The sequence below is a fragment of the Brachycentrus maculatus genome, unplaced genomic scaffold (genome assembly GCF_059751285.1).
Source record: "Brachycentrus maculatus isolate JH-2025_06_01 unplaced genomic scaffold, ASM5975128v1 h1tg000396l, whole genome shotgun sequence".
Taxonomy (NCBI): domain Eukaryota; kingdom Metazoa; phylum Arthropoda; class Insecta; order Trichoptera; family Brachycentridae; genus Brachycentrus; species Brachycentrus maculatus.
In genome coordinates this window covers 556,573-581,807 of record NW_028281145.1, presented here as the reverse complement: position 1 = coordinate 581,807, position 25,235 = coordinate 556,573, and the positions used below count along the sequence as shown (strand labels likewise).

Here is a 25,235-nt window from a genome sequence, read left to right as displayed (position 1 = left end):
TAAAAATTAATATGAAATGTAAAATAATAATAATATTTAATATACAGTATACAAGAATAATTAATATGTAAACTGGTTATTGTTAACCCATTTTACTAATATATTTTAAAACAATCTCAGGGTTTTGTGGAAAAGCTAACAAAGCGAACGGTGCAAAATATCTATTGGTTGCTCCGGTTTCCATCCAAAAATGAATATTGGCGAAAATCTCGCAGACCGGCAATATTTTCCAGAAAAAAATCGAAGCAGCATTCCGGTTCGATCCGATCCTTTCCGAGCCCTGATTAAACAACAAACTAGTAGATACCTAAATAAGATAACACGTATAATGTATTGTAGATTTAACAATAATGGATGATGGATTACGAAGTTTTATGATGCTCGGGGCTGTTATTGGATGGTCATGCTACGTTTTCTAATTAATTTCTAAGCAAAATCTTCTCCATAACTTAACACAATGCGTAAAACATAGTGATTCGGTCCACTAAGCAAATCTGCAAGGAACTTGGCTAAATGTATACAAATAAATTTAGTAGGTAAATATAATACAGGGTCATTGAAAAATAATGACAATATTTAAAAAAAAATCTTCTACTTCTGACCCTCATCCGCACCCGATGGTGCATAGGAAACTGCACCATATAAACGCAGTGTTATATTGATTGTTAACACATGATGGAAAGGTGATCAGCCTTTCGCTTCAGGTACCAGTCCAGGGTAATATTCAGTAAATATAAGTGTGAAAAAATCACTTATATTTATTTGACCCCTCCTTGGGAATCGGACCCGGAACCTCCAGTACGGTAGCCGAGCGTGCTGACCATTACAATACAGAGGCGGTCTAAAAAAAATATAGCACTAAAACACTTTATGTTAAACGGGTAATTCTATCTTTGAACGCTAGCTTATAAAGGTAAGTTTTGTTTTGAAGGTACCGTGACCTTGCTTTGTGCTTGACCCGCTGGATTGGTATAGGAGCCCCCAATGCCTGGCTTCCAAGAAGTCCTGACCTTACCCCTTTGGATAAATTTTTCTGGAGATACATTAATAAGATTGTATACGCAGAAAAGATTCGGGATTTGGATCACCTGTGGGAGTGAATTTCTGCAGCTATCTTGACAGTTACTCCAGAAATGATTGCACGTACGTGGCAAGAAATCCACTACTGACTAAACATATGTAGAACGACGAACGGTGCATACACGAAACATACTACGAGTATGTACCTACATAAGTACGAATTTTTAAAAATCTTTTCTTGCACATTTTAAGACAAAAACCATTAACCCTTTCTAGTCCAATGTCGAATCTCATTCGACATCGTTTTTTTGCTCTTAGGTCCCATGTCGGATGTTATTCGACATTTTTTTCATCAGTATTATTTATTTAAATTCTAAACTTACATTTTTGTCACACCTATCTATTACAACAGTATGTGGAGCAGAAGACAAAATATTTTTTTTCCAATTGGAATGTAACTATCTACCTAGATTTTTTTTAAATTTGGGGGACCGGAAAGGGTTTAATTACCTCTCATAGTTTTGTTTATAAAATATTTTTTGGATATATTTAAAGCATTGTTAACCTTGTGGTATGGTAACACTCTCCTACATCGTTCACTTTGTGTAATACCACTTCAAAAAACACTACTTCGTGACTACCGGTTCCTGAATAATCATTCCATCACTAGGCCAAATGTAGATTGAAATGAAATTGTTACGGTATGACATTTATATGGAAATAAATTTTTGAAAGAGAGAAAAAAGACAAATGAATCACAATGGGAATATTTTTAAGACGACTAGTAGTTAAATTTAATTCGTTATTTATACTGTCTAACCGTAACAATTTCATTTTAATGACCTGATGATGGAAAGATTATTACGAAACTTGTAGTCATGAATCAGTGTTTTTAAAAATATTTTTATACATATTTTTTAAATATGTATATTTTTTTTTTTTTTTTAAATATTTGTCCACCTCCGTAGTGTAATGGTCAGCACGCTCGGCTACCGTTCTGGAGGTCCCGGGTTCGATTCTCAGGGGGGGTAAAATAAATATAAGTGATTTTTTCACTGTAATATTTATTCAATATTACCCTGGACTGGTACCTGAAGCGGAGGGCTGATCACCTTTCCTTCATGTGTAAACGATCAAGATAACACTGCGTTTATTTGACGCAGTGCCTATGCACCATTGGGGTGCGGATAAGGGTTTTATTATATTATTATTATATTTTTTTAAAAAGTGATATTACTGAAAGTGAACGATGAGCGATAAGGATAATGTTATTTAAAACAATTATTTTTAACGTTTTTGCATTACTTTTTGATGACCCTATACATATAATTTGTTATTTTCCATTGATATGTAAGGCAGAAACAGGGTTGTCATTTTACGGATACGACAATAAAATGGTTAAAGAGACTGTTGTTAACAGTTACTAAAGCTTTGAAAAATGTCCATGAAATCTTTAAAGCACATCTTCCCGCATTTTATTGAACGAGTACGACCTTTCTCGAACCCTTTTTGGTACGTGTGATACCGCGAAGCGGGTGGGAAAATAAGTCGGGTAAATAGCTGTAATTCAGAGTAAAGGCACATACCTACATATATAAGGACTACTATATTAAAAACATTATAAAATAAAACAACTTTGTTTTAAACACTTTTTATTCGTATACTTTTTCCAACTGATTTTGTGGAAGTTTTTGGAATCGTAAGGGAAGGGTAATTAACTATAACCTAACAATGAGTATTTTAATGTTTTAAAATTAGTACATAAGCCCTGATGATGATGAGGTTCTTGTTGAAACCGGCTGGAAAAAAGTGTACCAATAAAAAATGGTTAAAACAAATTTGTTTTATTTTATAAAGTTTATAAAATGTTCCACAAAGTATCTGCAAGAAACATTCAAGAAAAAAAATTACTATATTATAAACTATACTCGTACGTGTAATATTTCAGGAGTTTCTCTTTTTTACTTTTCCGAGGGTGAAAAGGGCACCACATTTTATAGATATGGCATTATCGGATTAGTTTACTATATCGCTACTAGCGTATTAGTAGTAATTCTTCGAAGCCATTCGGAAACTAATTTATCTTTATACTAAGTTGTAAGCTACTAACTATGATAGGGATATTCATACTATCTAGGCATAATCTCATAAAACTCATTAAGGGTCGTTTTTTTTACCAAATTTTCTTTCAAATACACCAAAAATACCATATAATATTTTATATAAGTAAATAGTTTTTTTCTTTTTTAAAGCCAATCATTGGTCAATGGATTACAAAATTTTTCGTTATTGGTCATTTTGGGCGGCTTTTGTCAGTTGCTGCCTGCTCAACTGAATGCTGATTTGACTCTAAAATGTAGAGGTACACGTATGTTTTATCGATTGTCAAATATCGCAGACATATTTTTTTAAGCGCTTTTTACGCTAAAACAGCTCCAAACTTTGTTAGTTTTGTTTCAAAAGCTTTGTTATTGTTTTTGACCGATTGTGAGCTAAATCGATACCCACTTCGAACAGAGCTTTCACATGAACAAATGTTGTTCAAAATAGTGAATACACAGCCTTCTGATATGTTTAAGCTTTCAGGTATCCAACGCAGCTATTATCCTAAACTATTTTGAGGACTTTTTATCATCCGACGAACTTTTTGATTTATGTTGATTATAATACTTCTCTATTTAGCCAAATTGCAGTAATGTCATTATTTAAATTGTGGAGTTAATTTATGAAACAAATTTGATCATAGTGTAAAAATATGTTGAAAATGGAGCATATTCAAAATAAAAAAAAACTCATATTTTAATGATTATGTAAATAAATAACATATTAGCCGCTTAAAAAATTGAAATATGTATCAGTATGGAAAATTGTAACAAAAAAAAACAAAAATATTGATTTACTGCAATGTGTCTTCACCCAACCGATAAATAATTCTAATAATTAGTATTTTTAATATTTTGACATGATTTATTTTTCGTTGTTGCTATGCTGTGGATGTTTGGTAATGTTTTTTTGAGAATATCATCGCGGAGAGAATATTCTTCCTATATTACATAATTTCATGAAACCAATTTAGACAGAATGTCTGGTGAGTATTTTTCAGGGTGATATTGATCAGATATGATCAATGACATTTTGGAGACTTCTGCAGGTAGGGTAGTAATGATAGTTAAAGTTAATGAGAAAAATAAATCACAAACACCCAGACCAATTGAAAATAAGACTTTCTTGAATTTATTTTGCAATTGACGGGAATCGAACCCACGATGTCAGTTTCGTAATCGAGGGTAACGGCGTCTACTAGCGTCTACTAGCGTCTATACGGCGCCTGACTAAAATTTCAGTTTAAAATGTCTAAATGTTTAAATAACCTGGGATGCCAGCGCGTGTGAAGAGGAAGATGAGACTGTTGATCACGTACTATTCAACTGCCCCTTTCTACCTAACCTTGAGTTCCTTCAGGACATTCGCTCGGAGAGTTCCTTCCCGCTGAATCTCCAGCACCTCTTATCGATGAACTCCCAAAAAGTTGATAGTGCGGTCATAAGCAAGTATGGCAAAAACGTTTGAGTAAGTTCTAGTATTTATTCAAGTTAATTTACAGCATAATAATGAAAGGTACCAGTAATGAAAGGTGGCATGTATCACTCAATTTTGGGTGCTTTGCCAATAAAAAAATCTGGGTTGTCAGTGTTGGATTCGAGCTATATTCTTACTCAACTACGTAACGGGGTTTGTCAATAATGTGTCATATTAATATGATTGACATGGTGTGACAAAGTAAACGACTGTTTCAAAATTGCAGACGGTTTCGTCTGCAATTTTTAAACAATTGCCTAGTATTTTTTCATTGAAAAATGCTTGATGTCTAACGAACAGTAAAGTTGTATGAAAACCATTAAAAAATAAGTTTTCTATTATTCAGAATGTTTTGAAACGTTCGCATTTTGTCATTCGCAAAAGATACATTCAAAACGCCACTTGAAATTTGTTTTGTATGAGGTATTTACTGTTTTGTTGTTTGAAATTTACATTTATAAAACGATTTCCATATAAAAAGAGATGGAAGGTACTTGCATAGTAATGAAACTCCTCCATAACCATATATTGGAAAAGTTTTAATTGCGCGAATTGCATTTGTTTCATCATTCAAACTATAAAAACAACACCGCATCCCCTAGAGGTGTCGATTAGTACCAGTTTCAAGGAGGTAGTGAAAATAAAATACAATTTATATCGTGTACATATATAAAGTATGTTTTTAGTTTGTGTACGGCAATAACTGATAATATTTTTTTTTATAAAAAAAGTAAATATTCGTTTATTTAAAATTTTTATCTCCTTACGTTATTCACCGATTATTTGTAATTTCGATACAACGTTGCATTCAAATATATATTTATATGCGGAAAAAAATAAAAGAGGGTTTTGTTGTTGTTGTAAAGTTTATTTAGTTCTAAATGTTACATAACTAAAATTACTTAAAATAAATAGTGTATTTTATACTAACTTTCAAACATTAGTAAATATTTATTCAATTATCTATAAAACGTACATAAATTAGGAAATACGGTAATATTACAGAATAAGATATGAAAGTTCTTAAAATGAAGCAAGCTGTACGATTATAATGTGCACACCTTGACCAATATCACTAGTCTGTTTTTCGTTAGCTGGGAGATATTGCTACATAGCAATAAGTCCGCTAATATGTATTCACATACATATATGGTAGAAATAAAAATAAAAATACTTTATATTAACTGAAATAAAATAGAGTATATTCAATCAGACCATAGGTTAAAATTACAATTATTTTCTAAATATTAACAAATATTTGTACATGCCTCGCCATATAATTTCAGTATTTAATTAATGGTTATTTAGTAAAAAATACATCAAGTTAGAATTACAAAGGTTTGAAAAATCTCTACATATTTCATGAGTCACATTTTAGTTATGTTTAATACACCTACATTATTGGATACTTTTGTAAAATAATTATTAAATCACTTCCTATTATTAATATTACCAAACGACGATAAAAAAATCACACTAAATATTTATTTTACTTATTTAAAAAAAAAAATCATAGAGTATAAATAAGAAACATACATCGAACACATCACGAATCAAAAACGTGTATTAGAAGGGTTATTTATATTAGGGACGTTTTGAAGATGTTTTATTTTTTGTATTTTACTTTTCAGTAAAATTATTATTTTAGCATATTGACCAGAACTTTCTAGGCATTTTAAATATAAGTACCAATAATCTATGAATCAAGCATTATTAACTGTTAGTTTAAATATTTATTTGATTAATAGGAATTATCATTCAAAACCAATATAACGTGTACATAATATTGGAAAAAAAATTCTACTGAATTTAAAAAGTATAATATAAACTAAAAAATAAAATGATACTTTTATATTAAAAAAAATACAAATATTAATAATAGAAATAGGTAAAATATTTAACTTAAATAGAATGATAAACCTAAATGACTTAAAAATAACTATGGCACCAATAAAAAGTAAATTTATAAATTAAGTTTGAGAATCGTTAGTTCAATTAGAGTAATTAGTATACTTTATATAAATAATTATGAACTCATAGGAATGAAGAAAGGGAAGTTTTTCAGCTTTGATTTTTCATAAGGAAAGGTTTCTATTCGAAGAAAAACCTGCTGGTCAGCAAAATTTAAAATGGAGAATTTAAACTTTATCAAAACACAGAGAAAATTGCGATTTTATCTTTGACATTTTTTGTAATCATCTTTAAATAATTAGCATTTTCTTAAAATAAATATAATGTTAGGTAGCCATACATATTATAAAACTTGTAATATGATTATTTGGTATAATTGAAATAATATTCACTTTCAGAATCGTAAAATTAGATAAGAGTAAGCCATTTCGAATGGCTAAATATACCATAAGGCTTTTAAAAAAAAAGTCATATCTCACTTACGCAACGTTTCAAGAGAGTCTGAACGTTGAAAAGAGATCATTTGAAGATGTAAATTACAGAGTATGTATAAACAAACATAGAAATACGTTAGATAACGTAAATATTTAGGTCACCAAAGACTGACAAAATTAAGTCTAGATTTTAAGACAAAAGTATAAAAAAAGTAAAACGAAGAAGTTTTGTAAAATAGTAAAAAGAGCAGGTTCGTTATTCATTAATTTATAATGAGTTTTCTGTATAAAAACGAAAAAAAATGTTGTTATAAAAAGGATACATTGTTGCGCTACGTTATACGCTTTATAATTATTTGGCATGTTTTATATTATTTTAAATATTCCTCTGAATTAAATACAGTTTTCAATCTATGGTGATCAAATCACGTTTTTCATGATATATGGCATAAAAACCGATGATTTTGAAATAAAACAGCAAACGCTTTATCATTATTTTAAGAAATATATTTTAGTAATACGAGTACGTATGTTATATGTATCAGAATATCAATGCTGAATACTGATATTTTCACAAGTAAACAATAACGAAAATGTACTTTTGACATTCAATTAGATAAAAGATGTTTCCACGATATTTTATTTGTAAAATATAGTAAAAAAACATATCGTAGTCGTACAGGAGAAAGTGACCAACTGAGAAAACGTAAAATGTCCAGGAGGGCCATTTAAGTCACTTTTGCTTGGCAACAAAATAAACATCAATGCAGTTCCTCATTTCTAACAAGTCAATATATTATACTTAAAGTTTAAAACAATTTGGGATTTTTTTCAGGGCAATATTAATCTAGTGAGATATCAAATAGTTAATGATCGCGTTTTTATAAAAAATGCACTCCGTCACTTTCTCCTGTATGACTACGATATGTAAGGATAACCCTAAGTGACGTGAGGGGCGATTAAAAGTTAACCTGAAAAAAAACGGTTTGTGACATTTGCTGTTTTTATACTAGAAGCCTTAAATTTATATGGCAAAGAATTATTCAATATTCACTTCAGTCTATCTCAACTTGGCGTCACCCAGTTTGATGAGGCCGAAGAAGCTTTTGCCGGGCTGCATGATGCTGTACCTCATGCTGCCCAGGTTCTGCAGGAAGATGGTGTCACTCTGGCTGAGATGGAATGCTCCAGCGGTGTAGCACGTGTTGGCCTTATTGATCCTCTCCTTGGAGTAGGTCATGGTGGTGCACTGAAGGATGGCCTCGTCTCCAACTCCGTTGTTCCGGTACACCTTGAAACCGTTCGTATCGTGGCTGTCGTGGAAGTAGACCTGAAAATACACTTGTTTAGCGAACATGGCTAATGGACATGGACATAACTAGATATAAAATTTAATTATCTTCTTTTCACAAAAAAGTGAAGAAGAAAAATTCGTAAATGTTATATTATATTAGTTTATTAGTTATTTTTTTCCACATTTAATTTATTTGACCAGTAAGTAACATGACATCATCTTCAGATGTTGATTAAAAAATACATAAATATATATATATATTTATACATATATATATATATATATATATATATATATATATATATATATATATATATATATATATATATATATATATATATATATATATATATATATATATATATATATATATATATATATATATATATATATATATATATATATATATATATATATATATATATATATATATATAAATAAATATAATATATGTATAAATATATATAAATATATATATTTATAAATATATATATATATATATATATATATATATATATATATATATATATATACGTCCGCCTCCGTAGTGTAATGGTCAGCACGCTCGGCTACCGTTCTGGAGATCCCGGGTTCGATTCCCAAGGGGGGTAATAAATAAGACAGTGATTTTTTCACTGTCATAATTATTCAATATTACCCTGGACTGGGTACCTGAAGCGGAGGGCTGATCACCTTTCCTTCATGTGTAAACCATCAAGATAACACTTGATGGGTTTTATAATATATATATATATATATATATATATATATATATATATATATATATATATATATATATATATATATATATATATATATATATATATATATATATATATATATATATATATATATATATATATATATATATATATATATATATATATATATATATATATATATATATATATATATATATATATATTTATATATATAAATATTAATCTAGTTACCTTGCTTTATAATAACACCTAAAAATAATGTAAAGTCACTATTTGTTTTCAATATTTGATACATTTTTTTTCTTTTTTTTAAAGGAATAACCCGCAAAGCCTCTATTTTAGAGGCTTGTCTACAGGTAAGATAGTTAGGAAAGGGAAGGAATATGTGAAAAATACATTACAAACACTCAGACCAATTAAGAAATGTATCAGATATTTAAGAAAAAAAAATTAATCTTTTAAAAGTACATATTACTATATTTTTTCATATCATGTCAGTACTTGTAAAGTCCGGACGTGATTAAATTCGAAGAAATCTTCATTTCATGTAAAAGGTATTTGTTAGTTATAAAGTTTAGTTATTTTTCCCCGGATTTCTATTTCTACGTGCAATTGATGTCGCTGTTGATATTTAACAAATTGATTAACAGATTAAAAACGTTTAAACTTTGCTTTGAAAATAGAAATAGAAATATTATTATTAATTTACTGAGCGCTTGTAGTATAAAACATATTTTTGTGGTAATTATTGAGAAAATTTAAAAGTAAAACTTGTATTGTATTCGACGAGATACAATTCAGCAAAAACAAATTGCAAATACATTTTTGTTATATCAAATCAAAACATGTATTATTTACAATGAATTGAGGTTGGGATTATTTCTTGAAGAAAATTCAGATATCAAAGGAATGCTTAATATATTTTGGAATAAACATACCTCAATTAGATATACAAAGGAATTTATGCTGATGTTTTTATTAATTTGAACAGAATTGGAATATATATTTCTGATCGAGATTCAATAAGATAAAACAAAATGGAATGGAAAATTATTTTATTACCCAGTTGATGAATTTTTGGTTGTTTCAGTATTTCAATTATTACAAAGAAACCATTATTAGCTTGCTTGTAGCAATTTGAAAAAAAATGGCAACCTATATTTGAAGAAGGGTGCCCCAAAATACATTTTGAATAAAATAAATAAATAAATATTCGAGTGATGTCGGATTTTGATTGTTTCTTGTATTCTGCCGATACTTACTTACGGACTCTTCTCCACACCCAATGGTGCAAAGGGCAGTGCATCAAATAGATGCGATGGTAATTTGACTGTTTTTTTTTATATGAAGTATATGATATTTTCAATTATCAGTCCTTTGCAACAGTTATAGAGTCTAAAGTAATATTAGATAAATATTAATGTGAAAAAAAACACTCAAAATTATTTTCATCCCCTTTCGAATCAAACGTTAAACCAATTCGTTAGAAATTTTGTAGTTTCAGTTGGTAGGTGGCCACCAGTGGCGTGCACAGAGAATTAATTAGCGTAGGCAGTAAGGTAAGCTAGTTACTACTTACTAGGGTAGGCAGTAGAGGTAGTAGTAAGGTAAGCTAGGCACTACTAACTAGAGTAGGCAGTAGAGGTAGGTAGTAAGGTAAGCTGGCACTACTTAGTATGGTAGGGTAGATACTGGTTGCGTTTTTATATGTCCCGCGAGTAAGTTAGGATAGGCACTGCTTTTCTGCCTATATGGAATGCACGCCCATCACCGATCATAGTACCGAGTGGTAGATAAATCTTTAATGGCGTATTTTAAACGTTGCGCTACTATATTAAGGTTAGAAATTAATGTAAATTTGAATTGATAATAATATGATCTCTAGAGAAGGACATTCTGAGAAGGATTCCAAATATAATACCTACCTAGATTCGGGAATGGAGAATTAACCATTAATTTGCAGAAACTGATTTCACTTTCCTTTGTGATCTAACTCCTATTATTATGGTAGATTTGATATTCTGGTTATTATCGCAATTATAATTTAGTTAGTGTAACACAGATAGCAGAAAAGGTTTTATATTATTTAATGATTGAAGTTTTATAAGTAAATAATCACCCAACAGTTTTGGATATCAGTCTTTTAATAAATATTTTCTAAGTTGGCGCCATGAATTACATATTACCTCTAAAAAACGTCTAGACTGTCTAAAATCTAGAATAAAAAACCCACCCCTTTCCCAGGTTCGCATGTGTCAGGTGAAATATCAAACGAGAGTAAGAAGCAGACACTTCCAACACAGCAGTGTCAGTTTTCAAATAGATTCTGAATACTAGTGTGAGAAATGTAATGTCATAAAGTAAAACGTAGGTAAAAAAATGTGGTGGACCCAGATGCCAAATATTTGCTAGATATCCACGTATGATTAAATGTAGTTTTTTTAAACTTGTTTTATTTGTTGCTTTTAAGTAATTAACGATCAGGTTATCACAGCGACAATAAAATGCAGTATTCTATGTATCATTTATTATAATGAGAATATAAGTTTGTTTTAAAATCACAATTTTTTTATTATTATAACTTAATTATAATGTCTACCGGTTTCGAAGCTAACCGCTTATTTATCAATACTGATTTATAACTAACTAACAAAAGTATTAATCGGTCTTGATAAATAAGCGGTTAGCTTCGAAACCGATAGACATTATAATAAAGTTAGAATAAAATATTTATAGTGATTTTAAAACAATGCTATGTTTTAATATAAAATGAAAAATCACAAAGTCATTGCTTCAAATATAAATCATATTATTTCTAAGGTGCAGATAAGGGCTGAAATAAAATAATTTTCTCGAAGAAAAACTATTTTATTAACCGTATCAGTATTTGGCTAACTCATGATGTAGGAAGGTAGGATATAAAATAAGTATTTAAAGCTATGTAACATAAAATGACTATGTAACATTGTGTCCGCCTCCGTGGTGTAATGGTTAGCGTATTAAGCTACCGTGCTGGAGGTCCCGGTTACGATTCCCAGGGAGGGTGAAAATAAATATTAGTGATTTGACACAGTAATATTTATTTAATAATACCCTGGACTGGTTCCTGAAGCGCAAGAGTGATCACCTTGCCTTCATGTAAGTAATGTCAAGATAACACTGCGTCAATTCGATACAGTGCCCTATGCACCATTGGGTGCGGATAAGGGTTATAAGTAAGTAAGTAACATAAAAAAGTTGAGTGGTTGGAAGACAAATATTATATGTCCTTTTTTGCCATAAACCCTTCAATATTTATTTATTAAACGACTCGTACAGAATACGTACATCATATTTTCATTTGGATTTATACGTCCGTATATATTTATGTCACTGCAAACCAAAGTAGGTAGAATACATTTTATATTTTTTGGAATTCAAGCAAACTTGACATCTTCCGAGAATATTATCAAGAAATATAAATACTTGTCCGGATTCATATTAATGTGATGTCGCATGCATACATATTCTCAGTCTACAATATAATATTAATATTGGTCTAGCGACTTCGAGCGAAAAAGGCATATTTTTTTTTAGAATTCATTTATTTAATGGAGATAATTAACTTATTAGTCATAAGTCTACCTTCAGCCCTGGTTCCGTTAGTTTTTGCCTAAAATGAATGGTATATATTTTTAAATTTTGTTGCATCAAGCGGTCCACTACTGTTTCTATACTGTAATCAAGAGTTTCCAAAATACTTTTTTTGGATAGACTTTCCAGGACCTGATCGTTAGTCTATCATTCAATCCACCGTTCTCTTCATTCTTCCACAATGCCATTTTTTACATGTGTCTTGACGTAGTTAGGTATACTGGCATCGCGGGTTCGATTCCCGCCAAGTGCAAAATAAATTCAAGAAATATTTATTTTCAACTGGTGTAGGTGTTTGTGATGTATTTTTTACATTTAAATTCCCTATCCTTACTATCCTCTCTACAGACAGGCCTCTAAAAGTAGAGACTTGGTGAGTTATTTATTTAAAAAAAATGACTTCAAAAACTATTTAACGAAATACGCGTTTTCTTGGTAATAAAGAATTTCAAATACATAATATCTGGTACGTATATTGAGTCTTCAGTGATTGCTTGAGTAGGCTGTTTTTGAAAATGTCGCTCACTCCTTTCGACAACGTCAAATATAAAAAATCGTCAATTTTCAATTGTGCATATATTCGGAATGCCTAAAAATGTACTATATCATAGCAAAAGCGGCATATTTTTAACTTAATATTTACCCGCTACAGGGCAGAAAGTGTTGTTTTTGCATTTTGAAGAAAAGGTATTTTATAATATTTTTTTTAATATCCTAAATATTTTTCAAATGGAGAAAAAACATTTAGGTTTTACCAAAAAAGATCTGTTGCACAGTAAAAAGTTCAATAAGTGGCTTGATATTTATTTTTAATACGTTTTATTATATTTTTAAACTTTAAAAACGATCTCCTGAAAATCATGTTTTTTGATATTTGACTTTGTTGAAAGCAGTGAGCGATGAGTCAGAATGTTGAATGATTCCTATCCCTGTCTTCTTTTCTCTGGTGAAACTCTATTCTGTCCCTTTCGCACCTTTTTTGAAGAATCCGAAAAAAATTAGAACATTTTTGGTTGTTGCAACATTTTCAGTACCTACTCGCTTTCTTTAGTTCGATACACGTGTTTAAAACGTTAATCAAATTTATCTAAAACCACGTTATAAAATCTTCAACATATCCACGCTAAATTGATATTTAAATAATAAAATAAAAAAAGATCTTTAAATCCCTAACAAATCAAAGCCTTTGTGACGAAAAACCAGAAACATTATAGTATGGAGTTAGCAGCTTGTAACAGTTTTACTTAGAGGAATCCGAAGATCTAGAAAAAGGTTAGTCCTATCACTCCTAATCTTTATCATTCATTTGCGTTGTGACATTTTACAAAATTTAATAACCTATGTACGTATTTCGTGAACCAGCCTACGTGTCGTTAGTGATCGACTATTTACTTTGACCGTAATTAAAACCATTGACTTAAAATATCAACGTTACATCATTTTCTATTTTAACCTTTCTGGGAGTACAATAATTGATGTCCGACTTTCTCTGGGAAGTGGGTTCTTTTATAATGATTTTTTTTCTTTACGAAATCTATGTATTTTGAAGATGAAATTATGTAAAAAAAATATAAAACTCACCATGTAGGTTTTATTTTATGACAAAATTACATAAATATCCGTAGATGTCATTGCTATACAAGTTCAAGTAAATCATACCAACTGACAGACGGACTTCGACGTTAATTAACGTCAATACTCCTTTGAGGAAAATTCGCACCGACGTGTTTATTTACGTCCATATTCCCGAAAAGGTTAATTATAGCATAAGTAGTTTTGGACGTGACAAATTGCAATTTTTTGTGTGTAAAATAATTTTACTTTTAATACTATTTTTTTTAATACTGCTTCCAAATAACTGAGTACATTTTTTTGGTAATCGTTGTTATCAACAATTTGTTTACGTTGTTAAAATAATTTGTTTACGTTGCTAAAATAATTTGCTGACCTAAGTATCACACTGGAAATTAATGCATGAGAACGGGCGACCAAGCACGATTCTTTGTTTTGATAGTCTACTTTTTGCAAAGAATATTTGTACCGTGATTAATTCAGGATTTCAGTAAAACATGTTTAAAAAAAACAAAGTGACATTCGCCTGTTTAAACAAACATTTATTAAAATGAGTAAATAGGTAACATTAACTTAATTCATTCCTTTTGAGCCATCTGTATTTTTTTGGGTTTGAAAAAAACGGAAATTTATGAACGCGTTAAAAAGGAGATATAAATAAAAATAAAAATTTATATTTTAATTAAAGAACAAGATTTCAGCTTAGATGTGTACCTAATGGTGACAAAAAATCGTTTCTCTGTTTACAAATATGAGATTAAAGAATGTAATATATCAGGAAAGAATGCAAAAGTCTGTTGAGATGGTTTGGGCATGTGAATTGAATGAGTGAAGAAAGAAAAATAAAATAAACTTATGAGGTGAATGTGGTTGGTAATAAAAACAGAAGAAGATCGAGGAAAACTTGACATGATCAAGTATTTGAATACTTGAATATCAGACAGGTCAACAGTCGAAATAATCGTCGGATTTGTATGAGGAGTTGCATGAATGTGGAGGCAGAGATTGTTTACAAAGACAGATTGGTGTGGCGTTCTATTCATTCTGCCTACCCCTCCGGGGAGCAGCGTGATTGTTAGTTAAATAGCTAGTTTTTAGAATGATTAAGGGCATCGCGACGTTGTGTTTTCATTTAATAAAATCTTCATTTACGAATAAATACAATATAAAATTCGATCCGAAATTGCAAAAAAATTACTGGATATCATACTTCATTGATAAATAACGATCAAAAACACAAAGTTTTCATTTTTGATGTTTTTTTATGCCAAATTAAGTAAGTAATGAGTTTTTAGAAAAATAAATATAGAAGATATATTGCCTTACGATGCCCCTATAATAATATTCTATTTGTGGTGTCTATGAATATGGAATATCTCTACTGTAATAGATCCAGGTGACCTTTTCGCGGTATAAGCGAGATCTATTATAATGTTCATTTTCCATGTCGATTTATTTTAAGAATTAATAGGATGAAGTTGTATTAGAGAGGTTATTTGATATTTTTGATCATTTGCTGTTAGGATGATATATTTCAAAATGACGTTTAATTTGTTAATATATTTTGTACTAAATATATTTTGTACTAAAAGGGTGACAAAATATTACATTCTAAATATTCCCCAAGAGAGTGGGATTTTCATTATGGCTGCCTACTGTTTTGTATTATATTTCAGGTTTAAACTTTAAAAGGCTCTTCTGAAAAATAGGAAATTATGTAATATGTCGTTATCTCAGCAAATAAGCTTTATGCGTACAGCATATGTTTTTGTATATAAAGTAAAAGTACGTTTTCATAAAGCCATCTAAAAAATATTTACCTTAGGAATATTTAAAAAAAATATGTTTGTTATTTGTTTTGTTGAAAACCCTTACTCGAAACAAAACATCGTCGTTTTTTAATATTTAAACAATAAAAACATGACTAAAATTCAGTAAAAATACTTAAATAACAGGACTTGCATGCAAATGCAATGTAAGTACCTAGGGTGGTAACTACTACTAACTGGTAGTGGTGCTTTTAGATTTAAAACATTACATGTTAAAATTATTCTCTAATTTCATAAAATAGATATTCGTTTCGATAAAACAGACAGAAGAAATATTATTATTTTATACAGCTCTGAAAACGAGAATCAAATTGAGATTTATGAGCAAAGTCTAAAGTTACTTCTTCTCTAATAATATTTTACTAATTCCGCGCTTCAATGTGTAGTTCTTTGAAATATTCCATCGTTCCAAATAACACTTAGATAATTGACTAATTAAAAATATTGTTACAAAAAAAAAACAATTCGGATATGAGACTATATGAAATATAATTCATGTAGGTAAATTATATACGTGATATAGGACAATCAAAATTTAAAAAATGTTCTGGAAAGATCCTCGCAATAATGGGAAATGAATATATCGCAGAAAAATTACTGCCCACTCCCATGATCTTGTATTCAGGATCTTTAGGTTTCTTGACGTTGCGCGTGGGGTGGAATTTATGTAAAACGTATAATAATCTCCTTTTTGTTGCAAAAAATACAATATAACATGCTCTTCTTTTGAGGATCTATTAAAAGTTTAATGGTTAATCGAAAGTCCATTAAAAGATTATAATTTTATATTTGACTCACTAACTTCGTGATTTTCCATTTAATAATTAAAATCTAACTTTGTTGTAAAATCACTAAAAGATTTAAAAACAGAGTTACATTTTAATTATACACAAAAAGAGATTAAGAGGATTATCATTCATCAAAAGTCATCATTTTTATTAATCTTAAAACAAAGTTACATTTTAATTATCCATAAAAAGGGATTAAGAGGAATTGTCATACATCAAAAATCATCATTTTATTAAATAATCCGGATTCGGAAACATGAAATACTAGAAAAAAAATCATTGCAACGACACGTATAAATTTTAAAAATACAGCGATCTATCCACCTATTCTTAGTTGACTTTTTGTAATAATTAGCCAAATTTTATTTTCATGGAATTATTCATATTTTGTTTCATTCCTGAATAAAATTAGAGGAAAAAAATAATGCACAGTTTTTTAAATGTCTAATACCGATACATATAAATAGTCAAAATAGTAAAATATTGAAGATGCGTCTTATTACAAGAATATTTTTATTCTGATTTAAAAAAAAATAATCGTGAAACACGTTTCTTGAAAAGAGTCAATTATCTACTAATAATGGTCCTGACAACTAAAAAAACCTTTTTTGTTATAGTCTGCAAATATTAAATTACATATAATGTTTAAGTTGTTGAAACTTACCTGAGCGTAGACAAAGTAGATGCCAGACTCGGGCACAGTCACCGCTCCATCCCTCAGGGGGAAGTGGGCATCCATCCCTAGGGGAGGCAGCCAGGGGGCGGCTGACCACTTGGTGTACGGAACCTCCAGTGGGTGGCGGAGTCGCCCGTTACCTACAATATAACAACACTTCAAATATTCTGAATAAGAATACCGCAATATGATAGACAAAGCCACTCAAATATAAAACTTTTTTATTTATGACGATATTAAATTGTTATTTACCAAACGAATATTTCTCCCTGTTATCGCGTAATATATTCTCCCCCTATACTATATTTGGACTTAGAAAGACTCAGAGAGAGTGGTGTATTACTGTAAGGGCTCTTGTGCACTACACGGAATTTTACTGTCTGGAAGTCCGGTTAGCATGAAAAAACGGATGATTGACTTGTACACTTGTCGTTCTTCGGATCGGTGCGCTCGATCGGTGCGCGATCATAGTGCACGTGAACTCGATCATGCTAAACTGTCGTAGTCGCTTTCATTTGAAAAAACTGGACAGCAAAATTCCGTGTAGTGCACAAGCGCCCTTACAGTAGTATTTCACTAAGTCTTTCTGAGTCCAAATTTAGAATAGGGGGAGAATATATTACGTGGTAACAGGGAGAGATAATCGTTTGGTAAATGACAATTGAATGTCGTTGTAAATAAAAAAAAAAATTGTTTGAGTGGCTGAGAGTATTCAAATTCATCGATATTTTTATAATTTATTTACTTTTTGTGATGATGTGGGTATGACATCAAACACAAATTTTTTCACCCGGTTGATATATTGACAGGTGCCGTGGCGTAGTTGGGTAGGCTGGAATCGTAGGTTTGATTCCCGCTAATTGTAAAATAAATAAGTGAAAAATTTATTTTCAATTGGTCTGGGCGCTTGAGATGTATTTTTCACATTTATCTTCCCTATCCTTACTGTCCTACCTGCAGACAAGCCTTTAAAGTAGGGGCTTTGCGAGTTATTACAAAAAATAGGTGTATCAACTGGGATGAAGCATCTATTGTTTTTTTATACATCATCTTTTTTCGTATAAAAAACAATTTCAAAAGTATTTGCTTCATATAATTAAAATAACTTAATATAATAATAGAATCCGTCATAATCAAAGAGTAGGGTTAAAAAACCAAAGCCTAATTAGCCGGTGAAATCGGACTTATTTAAATTGAAATTTAACTTCAGGCATTAAAAAAAAACATGTGAACTGATTCGGAATGAATATCACCTCTTTATCCTAATTTAATCAAACCTCAATTAGAGTACTTATGTTTTTGAAAACAATAATGATGAATTTGCTCGTGCTTCTTTCTTTTGTAAATATGTAAAAATAATAGTTTGTGTTGGTGAAAAAAAAAATATAACAACGCAGTATTTTTTGGCGTAGGCAAAAATCTAATTCTTAACGTTGCCCATTAAATGATTAGTCAATTGAGACCCGCAGAGAAAAAAATGATCATTATCGACCCTAAGGCCAGCCGTTAACTTCTAGTACCATCATAGAAAATTTGCCCTCAGATATTATTATTAATATTATTTGACGAGTTCGTTTTAACAAAGTAGTGCATCGTCCACTACAGCCGGCCAAGTTGGAAGAATGGAGGTGAAACTAAAATATAACAAGTTCAGTAAAACTGTAAAGCAAAGTTCTTTTATAACAATCTGTTCCCGAAGGCAAACAGAAACTAAAGGTTCTAATCACTAGGAAGAAGTAATTAGGGGGAGGTGTTTGTACTTAGTACGGTGCCACTTCAACACTAATGAGAAAACTTTTCCATGTAAACTGAAAAAAATGACGCCATTCTGACAAAATAAATCGACTAGGAATCAAGAAAGAGCTCTTACAAATTGTAATACAAGAATCACTCTTACAGAAATGTATTTTTGCTCAATATTTGTACTTTATTATACAATACATGGTAAATAATGAAAGCTTCAATCGCGAAAGAAAAGAGGAATTGCGAGAATTTTCTCTGAGAGATTTTCTATGAATTCCTTGGAGAATTTCTGTTCTTGACGCATGGATCAATAGATACGTTATGTAGAATTTATTGTTATTGAACGCATAGAAAACTTTCACGATATAATGTGCGAATAATTATTATATGTAGCAGATGTTTGCATAATATTAATAGTTCTCGATCAACTAAACAGGTATAATAATAATAAAGAGATGTTATGAGAAAACTATAAAAAACGGAAAATTTTAAAGCAAAAGTAGCAGAAATTAGTTAGAAAATTTAAAACAAAAGTAGCAGAAATTAACTTAGTTTTTACCGATGTATTAAAATGACATTTTATAGTTATATTTTACCAAAGTTGAATTTCCCCGAATAAATATCTATCTATCGAATGAATTCATTAGATAGTTTACTTTTTAGGATAAACTATTTATATTGACGTAGTATGTTGACAACTAGCTGTATCCGGCCACACGTTGCTGTGGCTCAATCGGGTTAAATGGAAAACAATGAAAACAGAAAGCACATTTCAAATATTATTCATTTCACAATGTTTGTAAAGCAATGAAAATATTAAAAATCAATAAAACAACAGCGCAACGAGATTCTATGTGACAGCAGTGTCAAAAAGCAATGGGTTAAGTTTTGCTTATATTGTTGTAACTTTCAACAGATGGAGCTGCCATTGCATGTTTTCCCTGTCACACGTAAAAATACAGTCGAAATTTCAAACCAATCTGTTGATTACGAAGGAGAGAGATATGATATTTTCAACAAACGAACAAGAATATTTTAAATTAATAGATTTTTAAAAGGTAAAAAACGCGTGTATACGAGGGCAAAGGTGTAACAAAGCATGTAAATAAGTAAAGGGGATTTAAAATATTGAACAAACGATTTAATTAAAAAAAAATTAAATAGGTAAAAATACGCGCGTATGAAGACGAAGTCGTGTCAAAATTTCAAAGCAATCGGTAAATTAGGAATCGGTGAGTTAGGAATTTTAAGATTGTGAACAAACGAACATTTATATTTTTATTTATATAGTTTTACACAATAACACTTACCTTCATAGTGTTCGTGTCTGCCAATTTGTAGATCTGAAGTGTCACCACTAAAATGAGCTACCAGGACGGGCTTTGCATTTTTGTTATTTAAAAGATGAGCGTCCAAATCGACTTCTTCCATAGATTCTGTAGCACGACTTTGTTGTCTTTGCTCTCGGAATCTTCTAAATCGACGGTTCATTCCGTATTCACCCGATCGTCGATTCTGAAAATAAATAAATAAATAATATATGTTTATTTAAATATTAAAATTTATCTATCATTATAAATGTAGAAGAATATGGAAGTCTAGGCATTTACGGGGCTTATTAAATGTTTTGTTAACAACATTTTAGCCCCGTAAATGCCCAGACTTCTATATTCTTCCACATCTTTGTTGAGATATCAAAAAAAAACACTATAATTAGAGATAATCCAGATTTCTGAACAAGTATTTGGACACACTCAAAATTTTGTAAAAAAGTTTTAATTTAGTTTTACCTAGTGAATATTTAACACTATTTCTTAAAATCTACTGTGACATGTATTTCGATGCATTCCGCATCATTTTCAAACACCGTTTTAAAAGTATTATTATAAGGATCATTAAAAAATTATAGGTATTTGGAAATGAATGATAAGGAGAATGTTAAAATTTTAAGTACATATTTAGAAATTAATAATTTTAAGAGTTTTCCAAAGAATACCAAACAAATAGAAGTTTTGAAACAATAAAAATTGAAATTCCTGCTGTACATCAGAAAAGGAAAAGTGGTTTTATCCTTGATTAAGTAATATTAATGAATTCGAAGTAAATCCCTCTCCAAGTAAAAGAGATTACTTTCTTTTTTTTGGTCAGCTACAGCGTAAGTTGAATATGATATTTTATAAGAAAAAATGTCTGGTAATTAATTAAAGTAGTTTAACTTGTGGACAATATAAAAACAATAATAAGGTTTTATCCTTAATAAAGGATAATAAATTAATTTAGTGTAAATCCCTCTCCAAGCAAGAGATTTGTCTCTTTTTCAGTGTAACTTAAATAAAATATTTTATAAGCACATAAAAATGTCCAGCTCATAAATAAAACCTTTTTTATTTGTAGACAATATAAAAACAATAAAAAGGTTGTAAAAATTCGTGAAGGATTTAAGACATTTACAGGCGGACCCCATCTTTCGCACATTCGACTTTCGCACAATGCGCTATTTCTTACATTAAAAAAAACATCTTTTTAGGCAATAATGCAAATATGTTTTGTTTCCGTGCAGTTTTTTCCCTTTTACACTATGAAATGCGTATGAACCGGGCCGTACTGTGAAAAGTATTATGAACGTACTGAATTATAACATATGGAACGCAATAAACAATATTGGAGACGCATGGGTTGAAACAAAAGAGTCGATAATTAAAGGTTCATGGAAACTATGGCCACAAATGATGAGTGATTGCATAAATTCTCCAGAAACCATCACACTTGAAATAGTTCACATAATAAACGAAGAAAACCTGGATGTTAACAGTGAAGATGTTAATGAGATGGTTGAATCTCATTCTGAACTTGACTAATTAATTTTTAACAGACCGACAAGAGAATGAAAAAAATATACAAATTGAAAGTGAGAAGGACCCGAAGAAAGCATCAAGACCTTAAAAATAAAAATATGAACGAAGCTTTTGCGCAATTCGAGTCATTTTGAAAATTATGAAAGAATGTGATCCCAATGGAAAACATATATCTCAAGTGCGTAGGGCGATCTATAATACTTCATGTTACAGAACTTTCTATGAAACTACTCTTGACAAGTTTATTTAGAAAATATTGTAAAATTTTTATTCAATATTTACTTAGTTTGTAATTTTTGACAGTTTTAATTTTAAAGCACAATTTTTGGGGTCTTTTTAAATAATTTTTTTACATCCCTCTACTTTCGAACATTTAACTTTTGCACACATTTTCAGGAACCAATCATGTGCGAAAGTTCAAGTCCACCTGTATATGGTGTGTGCCTACAATCCTACGAAAGGTCACTTTTGTATAAGGTTTGGACAGCATCCATCCAAGGGATTACTGAGCTAAAGCGAAATCACCAAGTAAACTCTCGATACGTAAGCGGCATACCAATATTAATAACTGATAAACATAGATACACGTTGTTCACACAGAAAATTCAAGGGATGCAAACCATGCAGAGTATGTATGGGTGCCTGATATTTGGATATATCGCTCAAGGTTTATTACTTTAATTATAAAAGGTACGGTTGTTTATTACACAGCTTACTTCATATCTATATACTAATATTTCTGATAAGATAGCAAACCTACAACTGTAATAATTACGAGCATATTATTATACAGAACTTTGCCCATTACACCGAAAAAGGTCGGCTCTAATTGGATATCTTCGTGTAATATATCGCTTACTCCTTTCAAGAACGTCATAAATTAAAAATCGTCAATTTATAGTTGTGCATGTTTTCGGAATGCCCAGAAAATATACTATATCCCAGCAAAAGTGGCATATTTTTTATTAGTATTTTCCCGCTACAGGGCAGAAAGTGTTGTTTAATTTTGGAGAGCCGGTTCTTTCAGATTGCCGATAGATTTTCAATTAGGTCTGGCAAAATTCTTGACCAGTCCAACACAGTTAATTGTTTTTGTGTGAAAAATTTCATCATTATTTTGGATTTGTGGCAGGGGTTAAATCCTGCTGGAATATTACATTACCATTTGACCTTCGTTTTTGTATCTCTGGTAGTATCTTTTCCAGTAAAATTGGGTGATACTTCTCGCTATTTATGATCTCAGTCACTGAAAGAAGCAGCCCTGGTCCATAATACGAGGAACACCCTCAAAATATTTTTTTTAGAGGGTGTTGAAAATACGAAAAAAAGTTTTGTTTAAATTAATCTGTGCGATACTGTATATTCCCTTATTTGAGATTTTCCCTTTGACATTTGAAATTTGTTACTTAGTAGATTGAAGAAAATTTTGGGCTTAAAAAACTCGACATCAAATCAAAAGTGGTGAAGGATAATTACATTCAGAATATTCAAAAACCAATTTGCACTAATGGATGAAATAAATTTTAAATTCAGTAAAGACAGCTTCCATTTTCACCCCCCCCGTTTTTCAATTTCATAAATAAATAAATAAAATAAGAAAACCGTTCTCAGAAATTTGTCACGCTAAGCAAGAGCCATCATATTTTTTAAATTTTCTTAATTAATTAATTTCTTAATTATGTGACATACGTTTAAAAATATTCCAAGGACAACATTTTGAGTGTATCCAAATACTTGTTCACAAATCTGGATTATCTTCAATCAGGAGTGATTTTTTACATTATTTTTAACATCTCAACATAGATGAAGAAGAAAATAGAAGATGTTATCTCGCGTTTCTCAAGTATGTGAATATAATCCAGAATTCGGATCTCACATACAAATGAAAGAGTTTCTGCTTAGTAAAAGCTTTCCTCATCCCACCATAAATGTCTCTAGTAAACTCTTGCACTTTGTGTTTCGAGTTTAATCAATATATCTATAAGTATCAAGAATTTGAGTAGTGTGGGTGTAAATCATGGGTAGAATTGGTGAATGTTACACGTATGTAAAGTGATCATTTAAACCAGCCTATGACGGTCGTAAGCCCTGTAAATGCCCAGACTTCCTGCATATTCCATTTAATACCTTACTCTCACCCTTTTTTCCCACCCTCGCGCACACACACACACACACATCCTCACATACACTCACACACACCCACCCTTTCTCCTCTTTTGTCTCTTTACAAACTTTAAAGTATTCATTACATATATTTGAAATTATTTAATTGGCTTTTATTATTGTCAATCTAAATTTTTTTTATGTGTTAGCTATTTAATCCCCAAATAAATAAAGTTGAATCCCTATAATAATTTAATATTGAAATGCAGTTTCCATATCGTAGGTATACTGGCAAGAAACTTTGACTCTAAAATCCCTGTTTGAATAATCCCTGTTATTTAAAGCTTTTAGCCTGAATAAAATACCCCTTATTAAATTTTAAGATAAAATTACTTTTAAAACCACATAAATATGATATTTTAAACTACTTAGTATATGTTTCCAGTTTATAGAACGTTAAAAACTTTATAATTTCCATCATTAAGTCAAAATTGCATATTTTCGAGTTAACGTTTTTTTGTCAGTACACCCACGATATAATGTTTAAAGATTTAACACTTGTACCTTTTCTGCTTGATGTTCGATATGAACTCATACAATGAACGACTTACCTGGTATGCAGAAGTATAATCGGACATACGTCCGCTCCTGAGCAGTGGTTTCCTTATCCTGATGACCTTCTTGTTACCGCTTTGAGTGTCCCCTGCAGCCGGCTGCACCATGTGCCTGGGATAGACAGGTCCTGATTGTCCCCTTAAGGACTCCTCAGACTGGAACTTTTTGAAATGCTTCCTGAAAGAAAATAATGTGAGAAAATGATAAATTACACTGTATGTTGTACCTTTGCCTTTGGTAGACAAAAAATAAAGTGCTAGGTAAAAATTAGAAAGTTGTGAATTTATTGATCGTGTTTAATATTTAAATCGACATCTTTAGCGTTGATTTAGAAAAAAAAAACAAATTTAATGGTTTTGTTGCATAATAAATAGATAATTACATATTATTTTTTCACATCTCATCAAAGATGAAGAAGAATATGAAAGTAACTCCTGTAATTGGAGATAATCCAGATTTTG

At 30.4% G+C, this 25,235-nt stretch overlaps 1 protein-coding gene across 1 annotated transcript in view; it reads right to left on the bottom strand.

Annotated features, from left to right (window-relative positions):
* Window positions 1–6,670: 6,670 nt before the first annotated feature.
* The window catches only part of egr (TNF superfamily member 12 eiger), an 89,127-nt gene continuing 70,562 nt past the window's right edge, over window positions 6,671–25,235 (bottom strand). The window contains exons 4-7 of the mRNA XM_088270822.1: window positions 24,771–24,951; window positions 20,512–20,716; window positions 17,447–17,598; window positions 6,671–8,274 (exon numbers count right to left, since the gene is read on the bottom strand). Coding sequence (XP_088126948.1) covers window positions 8,005–8,274; window positions 17,447–17,598; window positions 20,512–20,716; window positions 24,771–24,951 — 808 coding nt within the window. The 3' untranslated portion in view covers window positions 6,671–8,004. The remainder of the gene's footprint in view (window positions 8,275–17,446; window positions 17,599–20,511; window positions 20,717–24,770; window positions 24,952–25,235) is intronic.